General features: G+C 41.8%; 1 protein-coding gene across 3 annotated transcripts in view; it reads left to right on the top strand.

The window, feature by feature from the left end:
* The window catches only part of LOC135205353 (longitudinals lacking protein, isoforms A/B/D/L-like), a 57,317-nt gene that overhangs the window by 9,843 nt on the left and 27,074 nt on the right, over positions 1–20,400 (top strand). For 2 of the 3 annotated variants that reach the window (XM_064235822.1, XM_064235820.1), the window contains exons 2-4: positions 14,761–14,893; positions 16,366–16,881; positions 17,632–17,790. In XM_064235822.1, the coding sequence (XP_064091892.1) occupies positions 14,813–14,893; positions 16,366–16,881; positions 17,632–17,790 (756 nt within the window). In that variant the 5' untranslated portion in view covers positions 14,761–14,812. The remainder of the gene's footprint in view (positions 1–14,760; positions 14,894–16,365; positions 16,882–17,631; positions 17,791–20,400) is intronic. The other variant, XM_064235821.1, reaches the window with a different exon arrangement.

Raw genomic sequence — 20,400 nt, 5'->3', positions numbered from 1 at the left:
TATGTACAAACTTTATTGTATCTTAACAATATCATTTTAATAATATTTTTATACTCTAAGAATGTTGCTGTCTTTGACCCACCTCCAAATGTGTCAATCAGCTATATATATACCTGCCAGGTAAGTGTCATACATTAAAATGAAGTTTTTATGATAAAACAAAGTTTAATGTATACTTACCTGGCAGGTATATATAATTTAATTCCCACCCGCCTCCCCTCAGGAGACAGGTTGCAGAGAAAATCTGGCCCAATTGGGAACGGTTCCTAGCGCTAGCGCCACGGTAACGGGGTGGTGGTTGCCTGAACTACTAATAGGTTACTAGCGTTTGCCGCGAGTTTTGAAAATTTCTGCCAGGTGGAACAGAGAATATAGCTATATATATACCTGCCAGGTAAGTATACATTAAACTTTGTTTTATCATAAAAACTTCATTTCTGGGCTCAGCTCGTGTCGCTGCGCGAAATATCCTTTAATCTATTATTTCTAGGGTAAATGTACTAACACATACCAGAGAATAAATAAATAAAGAAAAAGGTCAGTATAACTGACTCAATCACCCTCCCAGAGAGTGTCGGTATAACACTATGGCGAGTGAGACCACTACCACGAGCCAAATGCCAATAGAATCCTCCCACTACAAAATCCCCAAGAGGGGAGCCGACCCACGAGTGGGCGCACTACTACTACTACTTCATACCCATGCTGCCGACTGCTGCTGCCTCTGGTGGCATCCTTTTCAGTTAGCGCACACGATACACACGTGCCATTTTCTTCTCTGTGTTTTTGCCCTCGCCCTTTCGTTTGGATTTTATTACAATGGAGCGTGCAGCCATCGCAGCAGCTAAGTTAAGTACTCAGTGTTTATTGCTATTTGGTTTTTTTCCGGCCCTGAGCACGTATTTGCCGTTTTTTAGGTATAAATACGATCTCTAGGTCGGAAGCATGGCAGCATGGTTCTGCCTCGTGATGGGTCCGTTCTGGGTCTCCCATACCCAGAGCATCCCCTGTCTTTGTGCGCTCTATTTTATTATCCGCTTTGTTTTTAGAGTTAGGTCTACACGGTTTTGTCATGCATGCATGTCTTTTACCTTATGTAGGCTTTTCCATCCAGACCCTAGCCACGGCTCTTAGTATCGGCATCGGCTAGCTTTGAGTGGTAGACTTGCCTTCGGGTTAGTCGTACACTCTGGATTTTTTCTCCCACTATTTGTTTCTTTCTTTCATTTTATTATTCATTTTATTATCTATGTGATTTTCTTAGGTTAGTTAGGCGTCTGGCTCGCTTAGCCTAGGTCACGGCCTATTGTGCCTCTATGTTACCGCTGGTCAGCTCGGTTGCTTCCCGATAGCATCTCGCTGATCAGTTGGTTTTGTTTTAGGCTTAGTTGTTGTTCTTATCGCCCCGTGGTCACTATGTGATCACGAGGCAGCCAGACGCCTGTCCAGTCACCTTTCCCCCCTCCCGCTCTTCCATAGAGTCGGGGGGGGTGGCTAGGCATGCCCAAGCTCGCTCCGCATTCCCGAGCCTGCCTCCCTCTCTCCCCCCAGGCACGGAGGGGTAGAGTGACGGGACAGACCCAGACTGGACTCGACCTCTCCGGCTCTCGTCCCGGTCGGATGGTAAGGTGAGGGGGGAACTGGCCTTTCCCCCCTCTCCCATTACTACTTCGTCCGCTCCGTTACTAGCCCGAGTCTGTATGCCCCCGCTCTTTTCCCCACCTTACTAGGGCTCCTTTACCACCGAGGCCTGGCATCTAGCGGAACATGCTAAGTCTACCCCACGGGGTGGACCAGAACATACAGTCGGTCTCGTCTAACCTCTCCGTTTCACTGAGTTATCACTCCGCCACGCACTGGACTTAGTCCGGTACGTTCGAGCTTTTTAGGTTTAAGATGTTAAGTTTACTTAAGTACCTTAAACCATTCCATTCCTCCCTTCGTTCACCGATACCTCCGGGGTTATAGCCTATTCAGGCTAGTAAGGGAGGGGGGGGCTATGCCCGAATTTTTTCCGAGCTCCGGCATGCAACGGAGTTCTTCTGTCCTTTAGCCTGTAAGTGATATTCTTTAAGATACTCATGTGTCTTTAACCACTTACAGACCACCAACTGTGAGCATCCGGGATGCGCCGCCACACTTCAGGACCCGTGTGGACACGAAGTTTGCCGGTCCCATGCTCCATGCGCGACTCCGCACGGGGACATCCAGGTCTGGTACCATGAGACGTGTACCATATGTTACGATCTGGTGAGCCAGCTTTTAGACGGGGTAAGTATTTCATCTCCGGTTAGCTGGTCCGCATCTGTTTTAGTGCTTAAGTTTGCATCAATTATTCTAACTTAAGGAAATTCAAAGGGCCTTATAGCCCCCCTATAAGTTTAAGTTATACTTTAAGTTATCTTTAGTTTAAGTTATTCTTAAATCTAATTGATACCCTCTCTTCCAGGCGCCGGCAGTGAGGATACCGCACTGGCAACCCTGCGGGCCTGTGCGGCGGTTTCGGGAAGAACGCCGCCAAGGGTATGCCCTACATCCTGGAGAAAAGGTGGTTGGCGGTACTAATCTTCCCTGGAGGCAAGGCGACAGGATAACGTCGACCCAGCAGAGGCTGCCCCGACTATCGCCTTCATCCAGCAACAGCTGGCTGCCTCATTGACTGACCAAGGCCAGGATATCTCCTCGGAAGTCGCGACGTTTGGATATTAATGTAGAACCTATGGTAGGTGTAGACGACCTGTTGGTCGAGGTAGGTAAGGTGGACACCCAAGGGATACCTTGGGCGTAACTGTTTCTTCTACTCCTGCAACCTCTCCATCCTTCCAAGGCTTTACGGGTGATGAATTGTATACTCCTCCTGACGCTTCGGTTAGACCAAGGTCAAGGGTCAAGCAGTGAAATCCTTGACAAAGACGTCGTCGTCGTCTAAGAAAGACGACTTCGGCCTCATCCTCCTCTCGTAAGTCCCCGGCTAAGGAATCCCAGGAGCAGACAGATCTAAAGCTTGGGCTGGGTCCGGCTCTAAGTCCTCGAGGAGTAAATCCTCCAGAGAGAGATCTCACACTCCGGCTGCGTCGTCAGTTCCGCTACCCTTGGTCCCAATTCAGAGCTACCCCTCCTCCTCACCGCAGCAGCTCCGGCTTTGGACTCCAATGCTGGCCTTTTACAACAGGTGGGCGACCTGGTTGGGTCTCTAAAGAGTAGCATGGAACAAATGATCTCTCGGTTGTCGGATAGGATTACTTCTCAAGACTCCATTATAGCCGACTGAGCCAAGCTCCTCTAGCCTCTCCTCCACCTTTCCAATGCAGGTGGAGCCCAGCTTCCCCCGTATGACTCGCTACCTCCGTTCTCGATGAACAACCCGTGGAGTAGCGTCATACGCCCCCTTCCAGGACGGACTCATTTCTATACCGGAATTTGGAACTCGAAGGATAGAGGACTTCGAGTTCTATCCGGAAGACCTTCAGCCTCCGTTCATCGGCTACGCAAGGCTCACCGCCTCAGCCATGATTCGAGATGATAGGTTACCAAAGGAGACGGTCCTCTATTCACGTGACCAGGCTCAGAGAGAATGCTCAGGTGTTTAGAGGACATGGATTGTTCTAATACGAAAATCCAACCCTTCAAGAGTCCCTTTACGATCTTCACGATGGATGAGAGTACCGCCGCTCCCTTTCCTGACTAAGATCGCGACATCTACCATTCCAGCGGACCCACAGAAGGGGACCCCATGCCTCAACTGAAGGAAGCAGATCCTACATCTCCGTTACTTCCTTCAGCCGGAGAATATGGGAAGACTTACCGAACACCTTCTCAGCTGGCAAACTCAAACCGGACTGTGCTATGGAGCAGTTTGGTGAAAAGCTACCCAGGCTTCCGAGATAGCCTTATTCAGGCTGAATTTGACGCTAAATCGCGATTAGCCAGATCGATTAATTCTATGGCTATGTCCGAGGTGGCCACCATAGCCTATGGTTCAGAGCCGCTTTTCAACTTATGACCAAATCCCTGACTCAAACGGTACAGTCAGATATGTTTGAGTTTGCCACTGCTAGAACGAATGTAGGAAGCATGTCCTACAAGAAGCAACCATTCGGCACGAGCCGAATAGGTTACTCTCGTCAAGCATCTGGGGAGCAGATCTCTTCCCAGAAGCGATGGTGAAGGAAGTCCAGTCAGGAGGCTACAAGGTTGAACCAGAGCCTTAAGGACCGTTGGGGCCTTACGGCTAGGAGGAGGCAAGATCTCGCAGCTAGAGGTAAAGGGCAAAGGAAACCCAGGCGTTTCCAGCCCTACCAGAAAAAGCAGCCACGCTTTTCACCTTTTCTCAGCAAGTTCCGGCGGTTCCCTTAGTGCAAACAGCCCAACCCTCCACTTCAAAGGCTCAATCACAGCCAATTTACGTGATCTCCCTCAGCCTCAGCCCTCCACCTCTTATGCCATCTCTCCAGCTTACAATCAAACCTTCGAGAGTCAATCTTCACAGAAGTATGACCGCTCGGGTAAGGGAGGCAGAGTAAACGTTCCTTTCGTGGGAGAGGATCGGGAGGTCCCTTTAATAGGGGAAAACACTTCAGAGGAGGCCGAGGAGGTTACCAGATCCAATGAAGAACTTCAGGTAGGAGGGAGGCTGTTTCACTTTCGCCACCGGTGGAACTTCAGCAAGTGGGCTCAGAGCATTGGGTGTCAAAAGGCCTGGGTTGGAGCTGGTTGACGAACCCACCTCCATCCAGGCCTTTCCGTCAACTTCCTTCCAAAGAACTGACGGAGTATGCGGAGGATCTCCTTCAGAAAGGAGCTATAGCGAGAGTCAAAGATTAAAAAATTTCAAGGTCGCTTGTTCAGCGTGCCAAAGAAAGGCTCACAAAAAGAAGAGTAATCTTAGACTTGTCCCGCTTAACTTAGCCATTCGCTGCGACAAGTTCAAGATGCTCACGATCTCGCAGGTGCGGACCTTACTTCCCCGTGGGGCCGTCACCACCATCTATCGATCTTACAGACGCTTACTATCATATCCCTATTGCAAGACACTTCCGTCCCTATCTAGGCTTCAAGATAGGCGCCCAGACATTCTCCTTCAAGGTAGTTCCTTTCGGGCTCAACGTAGCACCAGAGTGTTTACGAAGCTGGCGGAAGTAGTTGTTCAACATCTCAGATCGCAAGGGGTTATGGTAGTAGCGTATCTCGACGATTGGTTGATCTGGGCTTCAACAGTCGAGGAATGCAACAAAGCAACACTGAAAGTGATTCAGTTCCTGGAATATCTAGGCTTCAAGATAAACAGGACCAAATCAAGACTCACTCCAGAGTCAAACTTTCAGTGGCTAGGCATTCAATGGAATCTATCCTCCCATACTCTGTCGATTCCATCGTCCAAAAGGAAGGAAATAGCAAAGTCAGTCAAGCAATTTCTAAGTCACAAACTGGCTTCAAGAAGATCTCAGAAAGGATCCTGGGTTCTCTCCAGTTTGCATCAGTGACGAACATCCTAATGAAAGCCAAACTGAAGACCTAACCAGAATTTATTGGCGCTCACGGGTCAAATATGAGGTCCAGGGACAAATTGTCCTCAGTCCCTCTGATTCTAAAGAATCGACTTCGGCCGTGGGCGAAAGTCAAGAACCTATCGGTGTCAGTGCCCTCAGTTTCCTCCTCCAGGGATCACTATCCACACAGACGCGTCATTAAGCGGTTGGGGAGGATATTCCCAGTTCAAAAAGGTTCAGGGAACGTGGTCACCTCAGTTCCGTCAGTTCCATATAAACGTACTGGAAGCGATGGCACTGTTCTTGACTCTAAAAAGGTTACGTCCGCCAAAGTACTCCCACATAAAGCTAGTCCTGGACAGCGCAGTGGTAGTACATTGCATAAACAGAGGAGGCTCCAAGTCACGTCATCTAAACCATGTCATGGTAGCCATATTCTCCCTGGCGGACAAGTTCAGTTTGGCATCTCTCCTCCACCCATTGATAGCTGGAGTGAGAAACGTCATAGCAGATGCCCTATCCCGATCAGTACCTCTAGAGTCCGGAATGGTCACTGGACAACCAGTTCGTTCCAATGGATTCTTCAGAGAGTTCCAGGTCTACAGGTAGATCTCTTCGCATCCCAAGCGAACCACAAACTCCCGTGTTATGTGGCCCCCAACCTGGACCCTCTGGCCTATGCCATGGACGCCCTGGCTCTAGATTGGAACAACTGGGAGAAGATTTATGTCTTTCCTCCGGTGAAATCTTCTCATGAAAGTGTTAAACAAACTCAGGACATTCAAGGGTCCAAGTGGCTCTAGTAGCCCCAGACTGGCCGAAAGAGCAATTGGTACCCTCTCATCCTGGAACTGGGTCTCCGCCCTCTTCGGATCCCCAATCCCAAGCTCTCCCAGTCAGTACAAACGAAGACTGTGTTCGCTTCCTCAGGGATTCTCAAAACCCTAACTTTATGGATTTCATGAAGTTTGCAGCGAAAAGATGAGATGCGAATATTGACTATGAAACCTCAGAATATTCTCTTCTTGGAATCAGATAAGAGAGATTCAACTTTGAGACGTATGATGCTGCTGTCAAAAAGTTAGCAACCTTCCTGAAAGAATCAGATATTAAGATCATGACAATCAATTCAGCTATATCCTTTTTCAGATCCTTATTTGAAAAAGGCTTAGCAGCTAGCACAATTACGACAAACAGTCAGCCTTTGAAAAAGATTTTTCATTTGGATTCAACATAGACTTGACAGATTCCTACTTCTCGTCTATTCCCAAGGCCTGTGCTAGACTTAGACCTTCTGTAAGGATCCTACGTCAGTATCATGGTTCTTAAACGATGTTCTAAAAGCTGGCTTCAGAAACCAATAATGACACATGCTCATTTATAATGCTGTTAAGAAAAACCCTATTTTTATTAAGCTTAGCCTCAGGAGCTAGAATTTCAGAACTGTCGGCTTTATCCAGAGATCCGGATCATATTCAGTTCCTTCCCACAGGGGAAGTGCTACTTTCACCGAACGTAGCTTTTTAGCTAATAAAAGAATGAAGATCCTTTGATGAGGTGGGAACCATGGAAGGTACTACCCCTTCCACAAGATATATCTCTTTGCCAGTTTCAAAAACGTTACGAAAGCCTTTCTATCTAGGACCTCCTCATCCTCATTGGGATCCCTCTCTTTAGGAGAGAAAAATGGTGGTAACTTTAATCTATTAAAGGCATCAGGCAACAAATCCTACTTCATTAAACAAGCCAATCCTGACTCTTTCCCAAAGCACATGATGTCAGGGCAGTAGCCACCTCAATTAACTATTTCCAACATATGAACTTCGATGAGTTGAAAAAGTATACTGGATGGAAATCACCGACAGTGTTCAAACGTCATTACTTAAAGTCCTTGGAAAGCCCTAAAATTTTCAGCAGTTGCAGCGGGTAACATAGTTTCCCCTGACTCTGACTAATCCTTAGTAGAAGATTCAGTCCTCCTTTCTACCTGCCTCACCCAACAGTTCGTCTATTCCTGCCTTGTTCATTTACGATCACCTTGTGTCTTAGCTGCTTTGATGATAATATAGTGGGTGTCCCTTATTTTTTTGCTAGGGACACTCACATTTGTGATGATTACTGATCTCGTGGATGTCATCTCCTTATTTTTATGCTAGGGGATACATCTTATCATAATGGTTACGGGTTTTGTATATTAAGTCATATACATTCTTTTATATTTTATTATTGTTGAGTTTGTTTTATTCAACTTGTATATTAATTGCTTTACATTGTTTTGATACATAAGCTTTACACAGATACCATTGTTGTACATATATGATATTTCTCCTGTATATATGTATATTACCTTAAGTTAAGAAATATTATTAGCATTAAGTATAATTAAGTAATATTTCTTTTTGTATCACTGTGTACATGTATCTTTATTAGCAATTATATTGTTTTATTTTTATTTTATCTTTTCTTTGAGACCCTTTATATTTTGTTGAATTACTTTACAATCTTGTCTATTTCTCTGGTACGATTTCGCGCAGCGACACGAGCTGAGCCCAGAAAAGGGATTTTGACGTAAGGAAAAATCTATTTCTGGGCGATTGGCTGTGTCGCCAGCGAAATCCCGCCCTACCCATCCCATCGCCAAGATTGTCCTGTCTAACTTTCAGGAATGGACCACCAAGAGGCGCAGCAGTCGGCAGCATGGGATGGGTTAGTAGTAGTAGGTGCTGCCCACTCTGTGGGTCGGCTCCCCTCTTGGGGGATTTTGTAGTGGGAGGATTCTATTGGCATTTGGCTCGTGGTAGTGGTCTCACTCGCCATAGTGTTCATACCGACACTCTCTGGGAGGGTGAGCGAGTCAGTTATACTGACCTTTTTCTTTATTTATTTATTCTCTGGTATGTGTTAGTACATTTACCCTAGAAATAATAGATTAAAGGATATTTCGCTGGCGACACGAGCCAATCGCCCAGAAATAGATTTTTCCTTACGTCAAAATCCCTTTTTTGGTAGAAGACGACGACGAAGCGTGCACTTCGATAATTTTTTAAATAAATAGTAAAACATCAATATTTTACATATCTATAATGATTAATTTGAAAATATTTGTTATTGAAAAAGTAACTCGATTCTGACTCAAATTTAAGTATTTATTTTTTGGAATTAGAACGTTCTTTTAAGTCCTGTATTATGACGTCACGACATCTTGACTTTCGTACCGATTGTAAATAATTGCTTTACTCAACTTTCTTGCAGAACATTTTACCAGTTATTCATGCAGATTATCAGCTCTTCATGTAATTGTTATAATTGTAATACACATATATATCTTTATTATTTACTTTTTGGATATATGAAGATGTTTTACTGCCGGATTATCGCCATAGTGTGACGCAATCGTTTTCGGTCCCTGGGCCTCTGTTTTCGCACCATAAGAAATTATGGGGCCGAATTTGCAATGACCAGAAAGTCGTTAAAAGAGGAAAGTTAGCATTGAGGGGCATATGTTTTGATTGAGAAAAATACAAATTTATTCAATAGCTAGCTTGTAAAAAATACTTGATTACAAAAAACTTGATTGACAACTAAGCAGCATACCTACTATGGGTTTCAGAGACAGTGCAAGCACGTTTTTGCTATAGTGCATTACACCCAGTGCCGTAATTTATAAGGGTATCGTGAATCACTAATCGTAAAGAATAACGACACTTGTCCTTGTACCAAGAGACAAAAACTCCATTTTGCAGAAATCGATACGAACATGCGTAAAAAGTTCCACCTACCCTCTCCCCCCCCCCTCTCCGCCACCCCTTTCCTTCTTCGTTCCTTCGCCTTCCTTTCTCTCTCTCTCTCTCTCTCTCTCTCTCTCTCTCTCTCTCTCTCTCTCTCTCTCTCTCTCTCTCTGTTGCCATTCGGTATGTGTTGACCCTCCAAACTGGGTATAAGACTATGTACACACAAAACGTAGAAATTGGTGAAATTAGGCTATGTATTAGAGGTATATACGTATACATAAATATTAAAGCAATTTTATCATTATTGCATTACTATGACAACTAGAATTCATGGAAACAGTTTATAATAATGAATCGGCGTATGTGTGAAGCCTCCACTAATGTGGCAACGATGATTTTGCCATTCATAGCATGCAAACATTAAAGGTTACATTTATTTCTGGCATACGGTTATTAAAGAATTCAAATACTATATATAACTGAAATTCAATTGAAATGCTAGCAAAAACAAAAAAGCAAAAAAAAATATATATATAATCCATTTATCCGTAGTCGTTCCTCTATGGTTTTTGGCAGCCAGATGTACGAAAACGTTAGAAACATTTGATTGTATATACTTTAGAAATATCTGTAATTATATTAAAATTTTTAAATAACAAAGTAAAGTTGAACTAAATAACGAGTAAAGTAAACAATTTAGGGAATAAAACTTTGCAGTTTCGTCGTCTGCTGTTCGTAACTGTGTTTGTGGCGCGCGCTTAGGAACCAGGAACAGCAACTTGTTTAAAGTGCAATGTGGAGTGAATTGAGACCAGAATGTGTATAATAACAATCAAATAAGCACTGTGGAGTTTCAGTTGTGATGGCAGTAAGGATAAAAACCACCGATTATAAGGTAAAAATGAATTCAGTTCAGACCATGACCCCGGGAATAAAAAGTTTCATCTTTCAGTAATATAGGCAACAAAATGTTGTTTTATTGCGCTGATTACAACTGCAATCTTGAGTAAGATCAATAAATGTTACATATATACGCTAACATTATTCAAATGAGTGCTGGGAAAGATGATTGTCATCACTGATCAGAACCTGTACATCCACACGTTAGCCGCCATATTGGATATCAAAACTGCCTTTAAAACATATTTTACGAAGAGCGTCACATGCTTATTTTAGTTCGTATGGGGCTTTCATATATCACATTAAGTTGATGAAACTTCAATCTTTTGAATGGTATGCTTGGAGTTGTAATTGTATTCTTGTTTCACCATTTAAATATCGAGTGAATAAGACCTGTCCACCGTGATTAGGGTTGGTAGTCGCTGGTGTTTCCCCCTATGTCTTTGTTCATGTATATTTTTTTTTCATATTTTCAACATTTCCTGTTTGTTTTATGCTTTTAAGTTTGGCACAGGATATTGGTACGGCAGCCGTATCCCGATCGCGGTAGATATTGGTACGGCAGTGAATTGCGCATGCATCAATTTCAGACTTCCTGCCGTACAAATAACATAGTGTGGTGGGGTACGGCAGATTCTGTTAGCGGTGCCGAATTGCGCTCTTGACTTGCTGTAGGTACAGCAGTTAGCTGTATCCGTTTACCAGCTTGCTAATCATACTGTATTATGTGACCAGAGTTCGGCTTTTAGGCGGGACAGTCCCGCTTTTTGAACATCTTTCCCCCTTTTTTTAGTTTTGCTTTTGTGAGTTTTGTCCCGCGTTTTTGTGCTACGAAAACAAAACTATCCCAATTTTAATGGAATAGTGCTGAAATTTTATGTAATTTTGCCGTTTCACTAGCTGGTAAATTCTATCATCTTTTCCCACAGATGTAATACCCGATGAAGTGAATTAAAAGAATATTCTAAAGTGTATAAAGGCGGCCCTTTGCAACTGCCGATGTCAGGCAGAATAAAGGGGCGAGAAAGTCACCAAAGATACATGGTAGTGTATATATTTATAAATAATCCTCTTTGAATCTCCTCTTCGGAGTTCTTTTCAGGGCCTACGTATTTACAATTTTTGAAAGATTGAGTCTTCATAGATGTCTATGGCTTTTCTCAGCTCGTTAAAGCCTGAAAACATCTGTTTTTCGGCGAAAACTAATGTATTATTCTGCGGTTCATGCTGTTCCGTCGCCATTTTTCTTGCTGTCACTGATAATAGTCAGGTATGCCATATGCCTGAGGCGGTAAACAAGGGTTTGCGCATGCGCAATTCACTGCTGCACCAATATCTACCACGATCAGGTTATGGCTGCCTTACCAATATCCAGTCCATTTAAGTTTATCCCCCAAGGGGCTGGTAACTAAACATGGCACCCAGTTTTCGTGTAAACCAGTATTTCCCGAGCTAGAGGGCCACAGTGATAGTCTGAAATTTTATCTTTACTGCCAGCCTAATACAGGAATCCTTTTCTGTGGGATGGCAATGATCTAGGGCTTTCATCTGCAAGACGGCTACAGGCAGCCCCCAGTTATTGGTGGACTCCGTTAATGGCGATCCAGTTTTATGGCGCTTGTCTAGGGCCATAAAATTGGCAATTTTTGGCAGCATAATGCACCAAGATCATGGTATTGGCGCTGATACTAGAGTTATGGTACTGATACTTATCTAACAGAGGTGCCATTAACTGGTGATCAGTGCTAAAATCCGATTATCAGCACATTAAATCGCAGAGTTTCGGATAATGTTGATTTTTTGCTTATTATCAAGCCTGTCCGAACAGAACCCCTGGCGATAACCGGCGACTTCTTGTACACTGTGAGTGAGGGACAACATAGCCACACACGCAAAAAGGTTGTCAGGAAAACATTGGTAGTGCACGGCTAATACCCCATCGAGCAATTGGATAAGCAGTGTGCCATACAATCAACAACATATCTTACATCTCCTCCCCCCCTCCAAAGCCATGCACTACCATAAAACTAAAGATTACATAAACTGGATATTAGCTTGACAGTTTTTATGCATTAAATATGTGCTTTGGCTATGAAGAAAGATATATATATATATATTATATATATATTACTATGATATAAAATATAAATATATCTATATATATATATATATATATATATATTTATTGTTACGAAGTGTCAAGTATCTGGTTACCTTGCATCAAATATTACCTCACCAAAAACCAGACACCTGCACCCTCATAACACGTTTAAACGACTGAATACTCTAAAGGCAACAGTGATCCCTTAACACTTACCAGTATTGCAGAAGATCAGACTAAGTTCATCAAAACAGGTGTGAGGTAATCTTGTAAGTAATTAAATTAATCAAAGGGCATCACTCCATCAACAACTTTAAAAGTCTAAGTATTTCCCTGATTTCAGAAGTCTAAGTACTTCCCTGGTTCTAAGTCACTTCAAATAAATTGAAGGAAAGCAAATCAATTACCACTCTATGTTTCTACCTAACATAAATATAATCATAATTAAATATACTGGTATAAAAATTAAAACACTTATAAAAATTTTAAATACAAAAAATAATTCAAAATTTATAAGTGAAATTCACAATATCAGGGAAAATTACTGTTACTTGAAAACAAAGTAAAGTTTAATTAATTCTAGAATCAAATTAAGTAAAATTAAAAATTCAAGAAAATTAATTCAATCAAAATTCAAAAGTGTTAGGCAATAATTGCAAATTTGAAATTAATTCACAAGTGCTAAACAACAATAAATCTTGAAAAGAATTCTAAGTAAATGCAAATTAATTCACAAGTGTTAAATTTAATCAAATGTGCAATGATAAAGCAATGAAAATAACTAAGTCGATTAAATTGTGAATGCAAACGAAAACATAAAAATTAAAATACACACTTCAATAAGAAAACGAAATAGTGCACAAACAATGGAACAATCACAAACACAAAAATACGCAATGTGTAAAAGTGTAAATATTTTCCACTCAAAACACTGTAACCAACAGTTTTTACCAAACCTTCACAACCATCTGTTATTAGTTAACCACTGTTCCTATCAATTATTAGTTAACCTAACCGTTATTAGTTATTAGTTGTTACCTAACCGTTATTAGTTATTAGTTGCAACTAATAAAAATATAACACACTTTACCTTTTTGGTATAGCAACTTTTTCTCTTTTGCTGCAGCTTGTATATCACACTTTCACAAAAACCAGGCGCTGTTACAAAATCATGTTTGTTCAGATTCCACAAAAGAAACTAAATAACACTAAATAAACTCTAAGAAATATCAAATACGAAATTCTAAGTTACGAGTGACCAATTTACGTTACGTTGATATAATCTCAATGATTTTGAGAGAGAGAGAGAGAGAGAGAGAGAGAGAGAGAGAGAGAGAGAGAGATCTGACTGCCTCGAGGTCCTAAGATAGAATGGAATTTTCTTCCATTACGGAAAAGCTGGACAGGGCAGATGATACAAAACGTTCTTGTCATGAATGCTTCCAGTAGCTTTGAAATCTGATGCAATCTTCATAAAGAAATGTGTAACCTGCACGTGGTTTTGATCAAAGATATACGCGTACGAGTCCAGTCTGTTAAAAAAAAGACGTTCTCTACTTGATCGAAATGGAGGCTGAGCAACAATTAAGATTGACATGTTTTGATAACAACGCAAGACTCAATTCTCTCGCTATCACATGCGTTGACAGATTTAGGAAAGCAAACGGATCTCGCAGACCCTCTAATCTTACAGTGTTGACATAAAAGTTAAACACTCGTAGTTTTGAACAGACAAAGATCTCTCTCTTTACGTTCTACGTTAATATATATTCTTTAACAACATTATGTAATGCGAAATGTGAACACACATTTTAAAACATCCTATTCTAAGCTATCTAGGAATCTGAAACAATGTTGCACAATCTTACATGACATTTCAAAGAGGGGAAACATGCTTGAAAGTAGCAATATATGTAATAATATATTATATATATATATATATATATATATATATATATATATAGTATACAATATGTAGTTTTGTTTTGTGGCATATGTGTACATGTCCCCATTATTAAGGGTATATAGTTCTCTTATCATTCATCCATACTGGATGCCTGGAGGTCCTTGAGCTAGTATGCCATGAGCAGCGATGATGGGCGGCTGACACTGGGTTTCACCAATGGGTCAGGAATGGCCCCACATTAGGGCTAGGGGTAGCATGCAAACATGGTGCATGGTATGTACTTCAGGTGACTGATGTGGGGATAGAAAATTTGGCTAAAATTATGAAATTATCTCATCAGTCATGGTTTTAGTGTCAAGTTACAGCCAACGCTTATAGTTGTAAATCCACAAACATGAGTTCAGTTGAGTTTGCCCTAACTGTGGAACCATTTGTATTGAATAAAATTAAGAGTGAGTAACTTATCTGTTCCAAGCTTATTTAAAAGAAGAAAACGGCTAGCTCACCACCTCAAGTACCTGTGTTATCCATGCACTATCTCCTGGTGTAGGATAAAACAAGAGTTTGATATTGAAAAGAGAATATTAAAGTTTTAGTATCTTTATTCATTTTGACTATGGTCCTTTATTTCAGATACAGAATAGGAATGGACTGACAGACTGGGTACAATCACAACGTCACGACAATGGAAGCAGAAGTCTTAGCACTCAAATGGAACAATCACCAGAGCATTTTTTATCACATAATCTGTGGGCTGCGCACTAAGGTGAGTTCAGAGGTACTTTGAATGGTCTATATGTAGCCTTGTTAGAACATTTGCTACTTTTGCACTGCCATTTTTGATAGAAGTGCATTGCTGGACCTTGGTAGGTTCCTTCTGAAGGGTTTGCCCTTAAGTTAGGATTGAAAATTTACTGAAGTTTGACAGATAGGCAGGGGAAAATCAAGGGAAACAAACTGATGGTAAAAGTCAGAAAACAGTGCAACTTGGGCAAATGTAATGCATTGAAGAACCTTTACCGTAAGCGGTGTTCTCCAGGGAATGAATGTTGCCATTCAAATTTACTTAAATATATGTAGTCTGTGATAAAGGTTGATTCATATTTATTAAGCACTACTGTATTTCTCAAGTAAAATTTGCCAATATTACTAGTTCTGAACGCTCAAGTTCTGTATGTGATATTTTCTATTTGACAAAAGTTTTTCTTCCATTAAATTACTTGATAATGATGCTTTATTTATGTGACCATCAATCAAAAGAATCTTAATCTAATACATTTCGACATTAATACAAAATGACCATCGAGAGGAACCTTGACCTAATTCGTCAATCTGTGTACAAAATGTGTCTGTTTTTGAAGAATCATTCAAAGCTTTTATAGTTTTCATTGTCGGCATCAACTTCGTCAGTGACCTTTCCCTTTCTTGATTAACGTCGAACATCTGACAGTCTTACTCTTTTTCTGTCTCCCTCTTAGAGGTGATTTCTCCTTTTAGCACACTATAGTACTTAAGACTTCTACATTCTTTGGAATAGTTTTCCATTTCTTCTGTATAATCAACACTTCCTTGCAGAAACTGAATCCAAGTATAAAAGCTGAATGAATCACAGATGAGCCCTCAGAAAAATAATCTCAATATCCTTCCGCTAGCATCATGTTATGACCATTTATGTGTTTCATACAATCAACTTACCTGTCAGATATATACATAGCTAAGACTCCGTCGTCCCAGCTATGTATATATCTGCCAGGTAAGTATGTATGAAACTTTATTGTATCATAACAATATCATTTTTCTGCTTGTATTGTCTCTTATCCTCTTCATCAGTGCTTTGTGCTACAATGGAAGTGACATTCCGTAGACATAATCAGCTGGTTTCAGCCTCTCCAGCTGTTTGCCTGATTTGGTTATTGCCAATAGAAATCTTATTATCGCTACAGGGTCAAGTAAAAGAAGAAAAAAACATTGTTTACATCAGACACTCACAACAAAAAACACATAAGATAAACATACAGGTAGTCCCCGGTTACCAGAGGCTAGCTGGGGACTGCATAATAGAAAAAAACATCACAATGGTAAAAACAAATATTCAATCACATAAACCCAAATTACTAAATGGCACCATACTGTGTGGTAAGTACTTAACAATACCGTACACAATTCTGTTTTACTTAGATTTTATATCTATAAAAGAACTGGTTTTATGAAATTAACTTCCATTCCTTATATTTGCAGAGCAATTACACTGACGTCACCTTGGCATGCGAGGGCAAGTTTTACCCTGTCCATAAATTGGTCCTTTCCACATGCAGTGAATATTTCAGTGAAATCTTCACTCGCACTCCTTGCAAGAACCCTGTGGTTGTTCTGAAAGACATACAGTGTAAGGATCTTGAGTTCTTACTGGATTACATGTACATTGGTGAAGTGAATGTCAGGCAGAACGAACTGTCCTCACTCCTCAAGGCGGCAGAGTGCCTGAAGGTGAAGGGTTTGGCGGTGCGAGAGGACGATACCTCTCAGGCGGACAGTCCGAAGCGGCACGGGGGCCGCGATAAGCATGATCTGAGCAGTCCTCCTGCAAAGAAGCGGAGAGCCGAGGAATGCAGGAACAAGGCGTCTGATGCTGCTTCCGACTTCGGCCAAGAAAATTCGTGCGGAAATCATTTAGAAGAAAGTAGTAGTGATATCCCAATATTTGCTGGTGAACAGCATGGAGAGCCCCCATTGTCCCATAATGGTAGCGATCAGGTAGGGTCTGAGAATAATTATATCATTTTTTTTAGCTTTTGTAAGTTTAATGGATGCTTATGTGAAAATTCTTTTCCATTTTTCCTCAGCAAGGAAGCATTGTTGGCTGGGTGTCATAAAAAATAATCGTAGAACAATGGCAGGTCTTCAGTTTTTAAGTTTGTGAAGCTCTTGTTACCTGTACAACCAAATTTTAGTGTTTTTTTTTTAAATATTGGTCAATTTTTGTAAGAACATGACTAGGATTATTTCTTGCAGATACCAGTTGGGAGTAGTACTAAGTCCTTTTTAGATTAATAAGAAAATTTTAATTTTAGTTGTAATTTATCGGGGAAGGATAATTACCAATTGGAAGTGACCTTTATAGTAATTAGTAATATCTTTATTTTATAGTGCAAGTGGACCTTGACAATCTTTGTCAGGTGTACTAATGAACATGGGATTATTTATCATTGTTGATGATGGCTTCAGGATATTCTAAACCTTGAATATTATTACTAGTATGAAAGCTTGTTTTCCAAAATTGAATCACTCTTTTGATATACAAATTCTGTTTTTACTCTGTAGTCATAGAAACCTGCAGTGTGGTGCTCAGAGTGTAGTTGTATCGTTCTCAATCCGGATTTGAAAAAATAGCTTAAATCAGGTCACTGCAATATTCACCTTTGTATAAATGTATCTGAGGAGTATCAACTCCAGTATGCTTGTTCATTCATTTGTCCAGCCCTATATTGATCAAACGTTTTGCAGGATATCAGTGGAGAGGCAGAAAATGAAATTCAGCCCATTAAGATAGAGCAGGATCTTGATTATGAAGGGAGTGGAAGTTTCAAGCCAAATCAGTCTACGATCCCAACCAACTATGATAGCGACCAGTATCTGGCAGAGGAGGAGAACAGAATACCAAAGGTTAGTCATTTAAAAGTAGGTTAATCAGGCTTCCAACTTTGGTGCACATGATCTAGTAGGGGTGGCCAAGAACCAAAAGTTTGCATGAATAAGTGCATGGATTTAGACAGCCCTGTGGAAAGAGGAACTCAGAGAAATAAATGATGTAAAGTAAAAGGCCAAAGGTATTTTAGTTTTGGACCAAGAGAGACCATTTTAGCATTACTTGCACAGGACGATGGGCAAGACGCTTGAGGAGGTAACCATATCCTGCTGGTTCTCAAGTTTGGTTGCTTATTGAGCTTGATAATTTATGTCTGAAGTTGTGTAAACAATGTTGATAGTTAAAGTAAAGTTGCCCTGGTGTCAGGGAGCTTGAGAATTTAAATTGTATGTTCCAATGAAGATGAAGTTACTTAGTTTAAATTTAAATGGGAAGATTTACTAAAGGATTTGGTTGCAGAAGCTTTAGTTTATATAAAGTTAAACCTTTGATCAGTTGATTTTGTTTCAACTAAGAAATGGTCTTTTTATGCATGACACTTACCTGGCAGGTATATATATATAGCTTATCCTCTTGTCGCACTGGCAGAATTTCAAAACTCGCGGCAACCGCTAGTACACTGGTAGTTCAGGTGATGGCCACCCCGTTCCCGTGGCGCTGGTGCTCGGAACCATTCCCGTTTTCCTCAGATTTTCTCTGCCAGCCGAACCGGCAACATCGTTGTTGGTTCTCTGATAGAATTTCCTGCTCGTTGACTGACGTTTTGGATATTGGTATCGTATTCGGAAAGTTAGCTTGGCAATCGCAATTGATCTAGCATTAGTATGTCTGATTCAGGGAGTATGTTTAGAGTTTGTGTGAAAGAAGGGTGTAAAGTGAGACTGCCGAAATCATCGGTGGATCCCCATACTGTATGTAAGAAGTGTCGGGAGTTTGTATGTACGTGTGAGAATAGGTGTAATGAATGTGAGAGTCTAAATGAGAAAGAGTGGAAGACTCTTGTGAAGTATGTTGAAAGACTGGAAAAAGATCGGGTGAGAAGATCAGTGTCTAGAAGTGAGAGATCTGGTTCTTCGGGTAAACCTTTGAATGATTCTATTTCTGTGTCTTCTCCAGCTCATTCAAATGTAGATTTAGTAGCACCTTCCCCCCAGGTTTCTCCTGCGCCCGTTGCTGTATCTGAGGACACTACTGACCCGCAAATTGTGAAAGTGTTCGCTGCCCTGGCTTCCATGGGTGGTCAGATCAAGCGATTAACGAATAAAGTGGAAGTGATTAATGTTGGTGACAGTGTAGTGGAGGGGGCGCCTGATCGTCCCGAAGGAAGGCGAGAGGGGTTTACTCACGATCAGTCGTCCCTTCAGGCAGTCCTGTTGTTACGTCCCAGGCTGCAGCAGTACGCCAGAGAAAAGGCGTGACTGGGAAGTGTGTTTATTCTTCTGATAGTTCGGCTTCAGGAAGGAAGAGACGTTTTTTGGAAGAATCGCGTCCTCTCAAGAGATCGTACATGCCGACCTCGTCCCAGGATGAAAGAGTTTATGAACAAGAGGGTTGGAGTAGCCCTGAGGTCTTTTCGTCGGAAGATGAGGACGCAATCCCTATCAAAAGGAAGAAGATTTTTCGTCCTTTAGACGTGTCTAGCCGTGAGATGGGCGGTTTTTCTCCTAATAGAGAATCTGCGCTTCGTAGACGTCAGGATCGCTCACCTATCCGTAGCAGCCCAGTGCGTCCTCGTTCGCCGCCTCCTCAGGAGTTTCGTCAGGAAGCGGAAACTAAGGAAGTGTTACGAGATATGCAGGAGAGATTAGCAGTCCTTGTTAAATCCTTGGAAAGGCCAGAACAACCCTCGGTTAGACGTAAGGACGCTTCTCTTCCAGTTAAGTCCTCCAAGAGGACGCAGGATTAACCGTTGCCTCCGCTTTCTCAGGCGGCATTATCTCGTAATCCAGGACGCAGTGTGTCCTATAGAAGGGACGTTTCTCCTACGCTGCAGGACGCAGGACGCAAGAGGAAGAATGATGGACGCATGGTGGACGCAGCGGTTGCAGTGGACGCAGGACGCAGGCGGCAGCGCGCTGATCCGCCTTATTCCCGACAAGACGCGGAAGTGCTTGATAAGGAGGCAGTTTCGCATTCGCTTTCCAGACAAGCTTTGGAAAAGGAACCCGATATGGATTGTTTTCAACATCTGGAATACCAGGATATTTCTTCTCAGGAGGAAGACTTAGTGGATTTTTCGGAGGAGGACAAGAATGTGGAAGCTCCTTCCTCGGATTACAAGAAGCTAACTGAGTGCCTTCTTTCGTTGTTTGAAGGAGATTTTCAACCTGCTGCTCCTTTATCTCCGCTGTCTCAATTCTCCAAGACGAAAGCACCCAAGAAATCTACTTTTTTGGAAATGACGCTGTCGATCACAGCTAAGAAAGCCCTTCAACGCATAAATGAATGGTTGAAGGAGAAGAGAGAAGGGGGGAAAACTTCATTCGCTTTTCCACCGGCCAAGTTAGCTTCGAAGTCTGGTGTGTGGTATGCTACGGGGGAAAGTCTTGGCCTGGGAGTTCCTGCCTCCTCCCAGGGGGACTTTTCTAATATCGTGGATAGTTCCCGTAGGCATGCCCTACATGCAG

Source organism: Macrobrachium nipponense, chromosome 49, assembly GCF_015104395.2.
Source record: "Macrobrachium nipponense isolate FS-2020 chromosome 49, ASM1510439v2, whole genome shotgun sequence".
NCBI classification, from domain to species: Eukaryota; Metazoa; Arthropoda; class Malacostraca; order Decapoda; family Palaemonidae; genus Macrobrachium; species Macrobrachium nipponense.
The sequence above is the reverse complement of the archived record's forward strand: the minus strand, read 5'-3'. Positions and strand labels throughout refer to the sequence as shown.